The sequence below is a fragment of the Zerene cesonia genome, chromosome 5 (genome assembly GCF_012273895.1).
Source record: "Zerene cesonia ecotype Mississippi chromosome 5, Zerene_cesonia_1.1, whole genome shotgun sequence".
In the NCBI taxonomy this organism is placed as follows: Eukaryota; Metazoa; Arthropoda; class Insecta; order Lepidoptera; family Pieridae; genus Zerene; species Zerene cesonia.
This window is the reverse complement of record NC_052106.1, coordinates 2,068,673-2,080,156: the sequence shown is the minus strand read 5'-3', so window position 1 is coordinate 2,080,156 and position 11,484 is coordinate 2,068,673. Positions and strand designations below refer to the sequence as shown.

Sequence of the window (11,484 nt, the reverse complement as noted above, 5' to 3'; positions counted from 1 at the left end):
AGTATATACGAATTTTCAGCTAGGTAGGCTACGTTTCCGAAATGCAGGCCTAAATCGACCTAAAACTACTGGACTATTCCTTTATTTCAATCTGATACTGATGTTTAGTATTTTAAACGATTTTATTTTTTTAGATGTTAATTTGTTTAACAGCAATTTATTGTTAGAGAAAAGCTTAATCTTCCGATTTTTTGTGCTTTTACTTCTGTCTAATATGATTATGTCCTAAATATGGTTTTCATTCTAGGCCGCTACCACCTCGTCTAGGGTCCCGTAGCCAAAAGCCTGTGTCTGGCCGGATCCGGCCAATACTACGCGAGAGCTATGGTTCGCGACGAGAGGGTTCCGCACAAACAGACATGTCCGCTTTGCCACCGAGGTGGACGTCTGATGGATATCTTGCTTATAAGGTTCGAGTTAAAACTTGAATATTAAATTTATTTTTCGATAATGGCACTTTCATCATATCATACCCTTCCTAAAATCATAATTTAACTGAATACAGAAATTTTCAAGTATTCATTATTGCAAATAAGAATTTTACGACACATTGAAAACCATTTTTAAAATTACAAATAATGAACAACAGATTATATTGATTAATTATATTATGACAGTTTAAAAATCTAACTAAAAGTACAGTAATAGTTTTAACTCAAGCTTTTTTTGTGTTCTTAACCTCATAACTTTTTACTGGGTGAACCGATATGATTTTATTTGAAAGCTGGTGCCCCCCATGTGGTACCATTTAAATTTGGCCTAGTACAGGCAATATCAAAGTGGTACAGCTTTTTTATGAAAAATTATTATATGGCATAAAGAATCTCGCTTGATCATGATAAATTTCATTATTCACGTACAGATGTCACCGCCGCCGTCGAGCGCGGCGCCGACGCTGCCGCTCCGCGCGAGCGCCGCGCGCCGACTGGCCGTGCCCGACACGCCGCCCGTGCAGCGCCGGTCGGATGAGGCGAGGCGCGTGCTGCTCAGCGATATTGGTACGTATTGTAAGGGAATAGAGATCACTTTCATTGGAGGTGTGTTCATTCGGCGGTAGTTAGATTTTTCTAGTGAAGACGCATTAATGAAAAAATATAATATACATATTTATTACTTAAGTTTTTATTATAATATTTTATTTTGTTCATTCATAAAATTTAAGTGTTTACTTATAAGGAATTGGCGCAAAGTTTTCAAGTGCAAGTGATTCTCACTTATTGATTGATCGAAAATACTTTACAGTTTATCATGAAATGTGATTGAAAAATATTATATTGTAATTTGTTTTTACTAGGTTTCACCTCCATGGTGCCGGAGTTGTCTCGTTCAGCGGAACCGCTGTGGACTCTGCGGAGGCAGCAGTCCTCACAAGATAGCAGGTTTGATTCACTTATTTAATTTTTTTTTCAGGACTTATTAGTTACGTTTCAGACGGAATTAACTACATTTTTTTCTGTAAAAAGTTAAATGATATTTTCTGATTTGTTATTTGAAATTATTTAAACATTTCTCATTATTTAAACAGTTTAAAAAATCTCGTCAGCAGATGTTCCCGCGGTTCGTATCGCTCGCCCAGTGCGAGTGTAGACAGAAGCTCGGAGTGGACTCAAACCGGCTACATGCAGCCGTCGAGAGGTTTGATCTCGTTTGTAAATCATAAGATCTAGATAAAGATATCTAGAATATTTTTTTAAGCAAATAGATATATGATGTCAGATTACAGTTTTTTTATAATATATAGTCACAAAATTTGTCTATAATTATTTGAATCTCTATCAGACCATATTCAAAAATAGGACCAAATGACAATAATATTCTATCAAACACAAAGAGAATCATTCCAATCAGTTGACATCTCACAAATTTATCGAGTTACTAAAACAATCAAATTGAGAACCTGCTTTTGAGAACGTCGGGTTATAAATAAAAGTTAACATAATTGTTTTACACATGACAGAGAGCGTGTGGCGCGGCTCGCTGCCGGACGTGCGGCGCGACGACACGGACGCGCTGCTGCTCGACTCGGAGGCGTTCCTGCGCCGCTCCATCGACAATTTGCGCTCTACGTCCCTCGACTGTGAGTTCAGTTTTGCTTGCTACAAAAAAAAAAATCGCAAGAAATCAACAAAAAAATTAAACGGTTTGGTACAATTTGAGTGCATAGAGCAAAAACCTGTTTTAAGAAATTAAAAAAAAAAAAAAAATACTCGGGAAGTGCCCGTCGTTTGTAAGATCTTGTATAATGTCCCTTGGAAATAGAACCCTAAAAATGTGAAAAAAAAAATAAAATTCCAACAAGGAAAAGGTGGTAAAAACAATTTTCAGGCACCAGGCGATAGAACTAGTTAAGCCTGATTGGCTCGGTTCAACTGTCTGCACTGTTGATCAAGAAACCCTATCTTTTAACTATAGGAATATATAGTTATTACATTTTTTAGTTATAATATATGTTTGTATTTTTCCATGCAGTGGAAACGCCATTAGATAGAACGGGACAGCCATACATCCCGGCTGAAGCGCGCCAATTGCGTTTGGGGCACGCGGTCAAGCTGATTACTCCTCAGGGCAGATTGGCTGTAGGGAGAGTAAGGTAAAGATACATACAATAAATATATAAATTAATGCAATATATACAAATTTTGAAATTAATTAAATAATAACGAGGCATTTATTCTTTTTATTTCGATCAATTTTAAACTCGCTGCTACATCAATAATGCCGTTGCATTTTTATATTATTTTTGTATAATTAATAGTTTGTATCATATCAAATTTCCGATAATTTCGTTCGATAGTTCACTTATTTTTACGTGAATGTAATTTAAGAAACCATCTTTTACGTTAAATTTAATTTGTATATTGCAGGTATGTAGGCATAGCCGGTGGCACAGCAGCGAACAGCGGCATTGTGGTAGGAGCCGAGTTCTCTATCACAGAATATCCGGGACTTCCCCGGAACGATGGCACCTACAAAGGTCGGAGGTATTTCCTCACTCCACCACAAAATACGGCAGTGTTCGTACCATTCTCCAAAGTCGTTATGGCCTGGGCGAACTAAACGTACTTTTCCGGCTCGAAGGACCATTTTCGAGCCTACTCAGATTAACTACAAGTTATATGATGTCAAAACTGTTGATTGGAAATTATCTCGCTAAAGGCGACGTGGATTTGATTGTCACTAATCGTGACCTAGTATTAGTATTCCCAAATATCTAAATGTAAATAATTGTAATGTTCTATGTATAGTAAGTTGTTAAAAATTGATGTATTTAGAGGTTTCTGAAAGGATTTTTTGCTCACCGTAGTGCAGTAAGGCCTAAGGATAATCTTCGTGATAAGTTAAGGAATTGATTAACATGAAGAAAATATTTTAATAAAAAGTATTAATGTAAGTTTTATACACTATATGGAGGCGTTTGGATAAAATTAATGAGTTTCATTTTTGTATGTAGTTGAAAATTGCGTGAAGGGCAAAATATCTCCTTTTAATAATTACATTATTTTCCTATATGTTTCAGTTATTACATATTTTTTGTACACTAAAGTAAAAATTTACATTAATTCCACATTGATTTACATACATACATACAGGCAATTTTTTCTAAAGGTACCAAAAACCGCAATGGAGATTTTATATTTAACTAAACTATTTTCAAATATTCAACTAATTTGATTCATAAAGACAGCACTTTTTTCTGCGGTCACAATTTCAAGTCATTGAAATTCTGTAGAATTATGGACAACAAAAAAGGAGCTTTGCTATCAATGAACAAATTCACTATTTAAAACTTTTTAGCTTCTAATATTATCACATCTTTTTCTGATTATTTCATACTGGCTGCACCCCGCGGTTTCACCAGCGTAAATCCGTATCTCGTAGGAATATTGGGATAAAAAGTTGCCTATAATATGTTATTCCAGTTGTCCAGCTGTCTACGTACTAAATTTCATTGCAATCGGTTCAATAGTTTTTGCGTGAAAGAGCAACAAACACATATACATTCTTACAAACATTTATAATATTAGTAGGATGTTATTCTTTATATAACATTACTCTTTTATACTATTTTGCTACTCTAAGAGAAAATATCCAGTATAATATCGCAGCATGAAAACATACCGCCGCCATACATGTGAAACGATATTTTGAGAGGGAAGATAAAATCTTACCATTTCTTTTATGAACTATGTGCGAGCTAAAAGAGATATGTCCCTTATTAAATACATATGTTTTTATGTGTTATGTATAAATACATACAAATTAGATGAAAGATTAAGGGAAGAATAAGAAATAAAATAAAATAAATGTTTCTAATTGAATGTACTAAATGCATACGTGTTCAATGTTTAAATGGGCTAGTTATATACATATTTCTATGTATAAATATATGCCGAGAGGTATTTTTTTTATGCGGGTAAGTGGTGGGTATTAAATTCATTTTGTTAATATTAGAAAAATGTAAATTTATTTCATAGTATATTTATTTAGTTTGAAATTTTGAAGCTTGCTGCATATTGGTAGAATAATAATTATTTTAAAGACGTTGTACTATATTTTAAACTATATAAAGTTTAGAATGATGGTAGATTTTGAGAAGTTTTTGTAATTCTATTGAAGAAATCTAAGATTTGATTACCTACCCGCTATTTTCTATCTTTTTCCTTCGTATTTCCTGAATATGGAGTGTAAATGGATGTTCTTGGTGTGTTTCTTGTATATTTTATCCAATATATCACGTGTACAATAACTTTCTGTACTTTATACTAGCGGTAATGAATATTATAATTAGTATGTTTAATGTGGATAAATTAATAGTGTAAACATAAGAACTCTATATTTGTGTGATATGTAGTGTTGCTCAATATCTAATTATGTATTTACATATTTATTTTCTTTCAATATAAACTTTCTTAATTGTTCGAAATTTCACACTTATGGTTGTCTGTTAATAACAGTGTAGAGGTTGACAGATATAGATGTTTGTAAAAAGATAAGATTTTGAACCTCCTTTTTTAGAATAACTCATATGTATTAGCTTTATATATGCACAAATCACTCTGAGTTCTAGGTGTGTGGTTGTGAAATATTTTCTTACAGAGTTTGAAACAAAGCTGAAAAAACTTTATTATTTTCCCGTAATTACCTCTCCATTAGGGTTATCCCCTAACTTTAATATCTCTTATCTCCTTCTTTTACGATATACTTGTCTCTTTCTATTTTTTTCTAACTACCTTAATCTTTATTCATGACACAAAGTCATCATATCATTTAGCCTAAAAGATACCTTATATTTTCTGAAAATATATTGTAATATATTCTTTGCTACTCATTGTATTATTGGAACATTTGATACTGTTAAAGTAAGATTTTGTAAGCAATGTTATTTTCAGTCCAATTTATACTACTTTTTGTGATTAATAGATATTTTTTTTACAATGCTTTACGCTTTAAAAACCTAGTCATTTTGTAGTTTTTAATAAATTTTCGTGTAACAAATGCGTATTTAATGTTATTTTTTCAGATTAACTGTGTCTTATTAGGCTACGCGTTATAGATGGATATGAAGGGAGGTAGTTGTAAGTATCAAATAAATATCTCAAAGTTTAAAAACAGTATAATTTTTATTTATTTGTTAATGTGTATGTTAGTAGATAAAAAAAGTGTTTATAAAATAACTAACTCGTAACTATAGAATACTTGCAACTATCTAGGTCTAGTCTAGATTTATGGAGTAACATAGTGATGAATCCAGCAAGGAAAGGAAGTATAATTTGTTTAGTTATAAGTATTTATAAGTTTTAGTGCAAACATCGTCACATCTGAAAACAGTACTAATTCCAGTGTGGAAAAGTGATGGCACTAGACGATCTTTATAGCTGTCTTTTTCCCACACTGGACTGGACGATACCATAGTCATTGCTATTGTAGTAATTTCTTATTCTTACTATTTGGGTAAAGAGTTATGGTATTTATATGAGTTATTCACTACTAATTAAAATGTTTATTGTATTAGAATGCGGCATGCTATCCTTGCATTGTTTACGATACGTAATTCGGATTTTCTATATGTTTCCACATTATTCTTCGATGTACTAGAAATAAATCTAGGGTACTTATGATCGTGCCAAATTTGGCTTCATATAACTTATAGGGTAAGACTTCTGCATATTAATAGCATTATATTTTACCCCATCGCCTTGTCCATCTTTTATAAGATACAGTGAAAATTAAGAGATTTTGAAAGCTATATTATGAATGATCTTTTTTCTAGGTCTAATACAATAACTTTTTTTAATTTTATTTTGTTCATATAGCAAAATTGTGATATTTTCTGAAAGTCAGTTTGATGATTATTTAGAAGTCACTTTACCAGTAATGTTTTGATACTCAGTTCCGGACTTGAATGTTGTGCCACATAAAATAAAAAAAATGTACAAAAACTGTGTTGGTGTCCTTTTGAATGTCTTCTTCATATTGATGCAAATATCAAACGTGACACAGAAAATATGATTTATTTATTCCATTATTTTGTCAAATTTTATTATTTTCCATTAAATTATTTTATACTTATCATTACAGAGCAAGCCTTAAGTATACATTAGGTTGTTATTTGAAAGAACCACACGGTTATTCATTAAATCTAATACCATTATGACTTGCATTTGTATTTATTATTCGACAACTTGTTAATGTAAAGTGTGATGGATATTTATATTATTTCAGTATTTATTACATTTTAGTTATAAATTTTATATAACGCTATGTTACCCAAATATCATGTGTGTGTAGTATAAATACGTAGTATTTTAGATTTACTATCACCTATTCTGTAACTGTTATTTAAATAAAAAAATCTATTTTAAATATTGTATGAAATTGTATGTTAACCGTATAATAATAAATGATTAAATGTAATGATGATTTTCAATCGTACATCTTACCTAAAATATAAAGCAGGTAATATAAATAAGGGGTGTATAATAAAACAGAAAATACTGTAACAACAAAATTTAATAACAATAAAAACAAGAACAACATTGTGAGTTTATTAAAATAGATCTAGAGAGCGCCTGATAATTCTGAAAGAAGTCTAGTTAGGAAAATAGCATGACATTTGAAAATAAGCAAGAAGTAGAAGAAGAAGGAAAGAGAAGAAAAAAAAGAGAAAGAAGAAAATAGCTCACAATGATTTATTAATGTAAGAATGTATGTAAGAAGTAAAATCATGAATCAGAATATGAGTAGAGTTAGAAAGAGAGAAAGAAAATTATGTTATTACTTAATAGAGTTTCGAGAGCTAAGTAAAAGTAGTAAAGAGAAGTAAAAGAATTTAGTGAAATATTTACGAAAATCAAGAGAAAGAATGCATGTATAGTTGTGTAGATTAAAGGAAATAGAATAGAGTTTACATTTGTATGGATGAAAATATGTATAGAATGGAAATAAAGGAATTGAAGAGTTTAAGAAACTGTTTTCCGCTGTAGTTCATAATGTATTAAAAGTTACTTATTATGAAAGTATGTTTAAAGTAAACAGAAGAGAAGTATCGTTGATATGATAAAGAATAGAGAAATATATAGTAACGAGATAATAACATTTTGATATTTTATTTTTTTCTCGTAAAAGTTCGAGTCAAATAAAGAAAAAGAAATGGAAAAAATTTATAGTGTGAAAGAATAGGTAAGTAGAAAAAAAAGAAATAGAGTGAAAGTAAGAGTATAGATAGTGGACATAAATAACAAGTGAAAATATAAAGATAGCTATAATGATATGAGAGTTCAATAGGTAGGAATTGAAAATGAGAAAGTTGAAAAAAGCAGAAATTAAATCGAAGTACATACCTATCTAGAAATAGAAAAAAATTATTTGTGAAACAAAAAAGAGTTAATAAATAGCGAAAAGAATGTAAGAAATAAATATTAGGGATAAGAAAAATGGTAAGAATTGAATAATACACCTTAAATAAGGCGATAAACAAAAATAAGAATAAAGAAGAAGAATATTTTTCAAGAATGAAGAATGTAGATTTCAAGAGAGAAAGAATGCATAATGTGACTAGAAGATTATAGAAAAGTTTTTTACTTGAGTTTGAACCTCGTCATGTACAGGTATGTCAAATGTAGATTGAAAATGATAAGAATATAGTTAAGAGACGTAAGTTATGGAAAGGTTGAGATAAGAAATAGTGAAATTTGATATCAAGGTATATGTAGATTTCATTAGAAACAAAAAACAATTAGTTTTAATATCAAAAGTAAGAAAAGTGAAGTGGAAATGGGAAATCCATAAGATATTTGGATGGAATAAAAGATGTAGCAATGAGAAGACGATAGTGGAAAAAAAATGGTAATAGTTATGAATGGCAATGGTAAGTTATTATGACAGAATGAAGAAACTGTAATAAATGTATAAGTTAACGGTGCTATAAGTCATGTCGTTAAACGTGAACAGCAAGAAAAAATATATATGAATAAGAAAATGATGAAAAATGAGCAAGTTTTGAAATAGTAATCGTATGATGATAAAAGAATCTCATACAAATGAAATTTAGATAAGGATAAAACAATAAATAGACAATGAAGTAGAAAGTTTGAAGAAAGATAAGAGATTTTATGATAGAACAAAAGTAAAGGAAAAAAGACAATAAGATAAATGATCAGACAGATATAGGAATGAAATAAGATGGAAAAGTATGGAAAATTTCAAAAAGTGAGAAATATTTAGTCAGTAGTTTTTAAAAGCATTGTAGAAATGATAGTGTGTGATAAAAATGTATTTTGCGGAGTACACATATGAAAGTGTCATGTTATTATGAAGAAACAGATGAAAAAGAAAATTAAGGATTGTAGTTAAGATAAAAGAACTAATAGTAAATAAATAAAGAATAGAGTGGTTGAACTCATATCGAACTAATGGCGAAGTGGCCAAAGGGTAAGAAAAGCAAATTATGGTGAAAGAAGAACAAAGCAAGGAAGAAAAAGAAGTGATAAGTGAAAGGAAGTTTTGAAATAATAATATAATGTGCAGCAATGTGATGAATTTCTTGTATCTTTCAACGTTATTTGTGAGATAAGTGATTTATGAAAAGTTCAAGAAAAAAAAGGAAAAGTGAGTGATAGCTGAAGACATAGTGCCATTATGTGCAATTTTAATTTTAAATTAATGAAATTCAAAGCAAGCGTTGATAGTGAGAAGAAGACAGGCAAGTGTTAATGATAGTGTGAAGAAACAATAATGAACTACCAGGCGCATATCACAGTGTACTTTGTTTAAACCTAAAAATACTTCAGGAACTTTTATTTCAGTTAATAATTAAAAAAAAAATATTTCTTATACCAAGAGTGTACAGCGGAATTAACCGTCTAAAACAAATGTGCGGTAATTCTGCTTAAAAGTATAAATTAACAGCACTCATCATGAATAGGTCTTTGGTAACATGCCATGATGGCAAGATTGATTTAAATGCTGTGTTCTATCCTAATTCTTTTGTCCGTTGCTGATTGGATAGTCGGCATACCACCCAAACGCGCCGTTATCTCCTGTATGGGCCCCAAAGTCTACGTATTCCCCGAAGTCTGAGGGTCTCTCTGCGTATTGAGATATAGCGCCGAGGGCGGCTGGACTGTTATCTTGTGCTTGAATCCTTGCAGGTGCTTCTGGTAAAGGTGGCGGGGCCAGTGCTACGGCTGTAACAATTTTAAATGTTTATACTTCTGACGTTTATGCTTTATATTTAAATTTAATTTCGATATTTAAGAAAGTCCTTATCGCAATACGAAGTGGTGTTTTACTTGTCTACTGCTGCAACTATCAAAATATTATGAAGTTATGTTTAATGTATTATTTTGTTGATGCTCTATCTTATAACCTATTAGTTGATAATGGTGCAGACCAAACGTATATCGATACAGTGTAAAATGATATCTCAAAGGTAAAATGTACATAAGCACATAATAACATATTACGTAAATGTTTATTAGTATAACATTATAGATAGGTCAGTCGTGACTTGTGATATAATTATGAGAAGTTGTCAACGCAACACGACGTAATTAAATCGAAAGTAGATACGTAATACCAGTGCCAATAGGGAACTGCAACCTTCATTTACATAACAAAGATCAGATATGGACAATAGATGAAAGTTTTGAATGTTATCGAGCGGAAAACGAGTTACGTCTCGTTACTCTGTGCTAGAACTTTCTAGCAATCCTTTGTATGGAGTACTTTCACTTGGTCCCGTGATAATGATGGATAAGTATCGTACTAGTTTGGCAATCGAGTATTGTACGCAACGTAATCCTTAGCGTCGTGTGAATGTTTGATGTGTTGGTCGTGTTCGAATATTAAGTGGTTTACAATGATATTAATTATTATAAACATTGCTTCTATGTGATGGATGTATGTTGATGTAAAATTGCTATTATATATAGAATGTTTGTTGCTTGCGAATAAAAATGCATGTCTGTATTAAATACTCTCTCTAGTAAATCATTTCAGTTGCTAATCAAACACTTCCAACAGGATGTTCGCTTGAAAATTAAGTGTAGGTACATAGCTTCTAGGCTTGGAATAAAATCCACAATAATATAAATAAATAACTCACTCGGCTGATTGTATTGTTCCAATGGTATTGGTTGATAGTCATCATTGTATAGAGCCTGTGGAAGAGCTGGAGGCTCCAGGGTCTGTCTTGGGACCCGCCTCGCTCGCAGCGCTGTTAGGTCCACGAATGCTATTTGATCTGCTGGTACTGCGATGTATGAGGGCAGGGCTGATGCCGCCCCCAATATTGCCATTATGATTAGTAGATGCTGTAAGTAAATGTTTGTTTAATTTTCAATTATCTCTATAAGTACATATAATATAGATATGCAAGTAACATGAACATATAATTTTAGTGTAAAAAATGTAGTCATAGAATATGATTGCGACGTTGAAATATATTTCACACATGCTGCGATCTCATTATGCTTAGTTGGAGCTTGAAAGCTACCGAACTCGTTTTAAGTTTAGTAAAAAATTGTTTCCTAATGATTTGAGTATGTACTTAATACAACGGCTTTATATATGTTTAAATGGTAATGCAAAAGTAGCATTAATATTACTCATTAAACATTTTTATCGTTGTTTTATGATAGTAATGTTAGTTTACTTCATAGACATAATTTTAGTTATTTATTTAAATGAACGTTTTATGGCAAAACCGTGCTCTATCGAATAGCTATCTACTTTTCTGGAACTCGGCAGTAAGTAAGTTAATTTTGAAACAATTTGTTGTTTGCATGTATAGTGTAATATTTCTTAGCGATAACTAACTAGTTATCGCTACATTGTAAAATTACTTATGAGTTATCGTGGTGTTACCAGCTTTACTATTTTTGGACAAAAATTATGTTTGGATACAATGAATACTTAGTCTGGCCATAAATACTGTTACACTTAATTATAAAAAAATATTACATTTGAATTTCGAATCTGTCA

General features: G+C 31.3%; 2 protein-coding genes across 4 annotated transcripts in view; one reads left to right on the top strand and one right to left on the bottom strand.

Moving 5' to 3' along the window:
• LOC119840290 overlaps positions 1-3,898 on the top strand; it is a 9,213-nt gene extending 5,315 nt beyond the window's left edge. Inside the window, exons 5-11 of one of the 2 annotated variants that reach the window (XM_038366839.1) lie at positions 248-410; positions 863-998; positions 1,295-1,379; positions 1,547-1,635; positions 1,958-2,077; positions 2,470-2,590; positions 2,865-3,898. In XM_038366839.1, the coding sequence (XP_038222767.1) occupies positions 248-410; positions 863-998; positions 1,295-1,379; positions 1,547-1,635; positions 1,958-2,077; positions 2,470-2,590; positions 2,865-3,057 (907 nt within the window). In that variant the 3' untranslated portion in view covers positions 3,058-3,898. Of the gene's footprint in view, positions 1-247; positions 411-862; positions 999-1,294; positions 1,380-1,543; positions 1,636-1,957; positions 2,078-2,469; positions 2,591-2,864 lie in introns of both variants that reach the window. The other variant, XM_038366838.1, reaches the window with a different exon arrangement.
• Positions 3,899-9,094: 5,196 nt separating this feature from the next.
• LOC119839865 overlaps positions 9,095-11,484 on the bottom strand; it is a 6,883-nt gene continuing 4,493 nt past the window's right edge. For both annotated transcript variants that reach the window (XM_038366282.1, XM_038366283.1), the window contains exons 2-3: positions 10,607-10,814; positions 9,095-9,686 (exon numbers count right to left, since the gene is read on the bottom strand). In XM_038366282.1, coding sequence (XP_038222210.1) covers positions 9,478-9,686; positions 10,607-10,814 — 417 coding nt within the window. In that variant the 3' untranslated portion in view covers positions 9,095-9,477. The remainder of the gene's footprint in view (positions 9,687-10,606; positions 10,815-11,484) is intronic.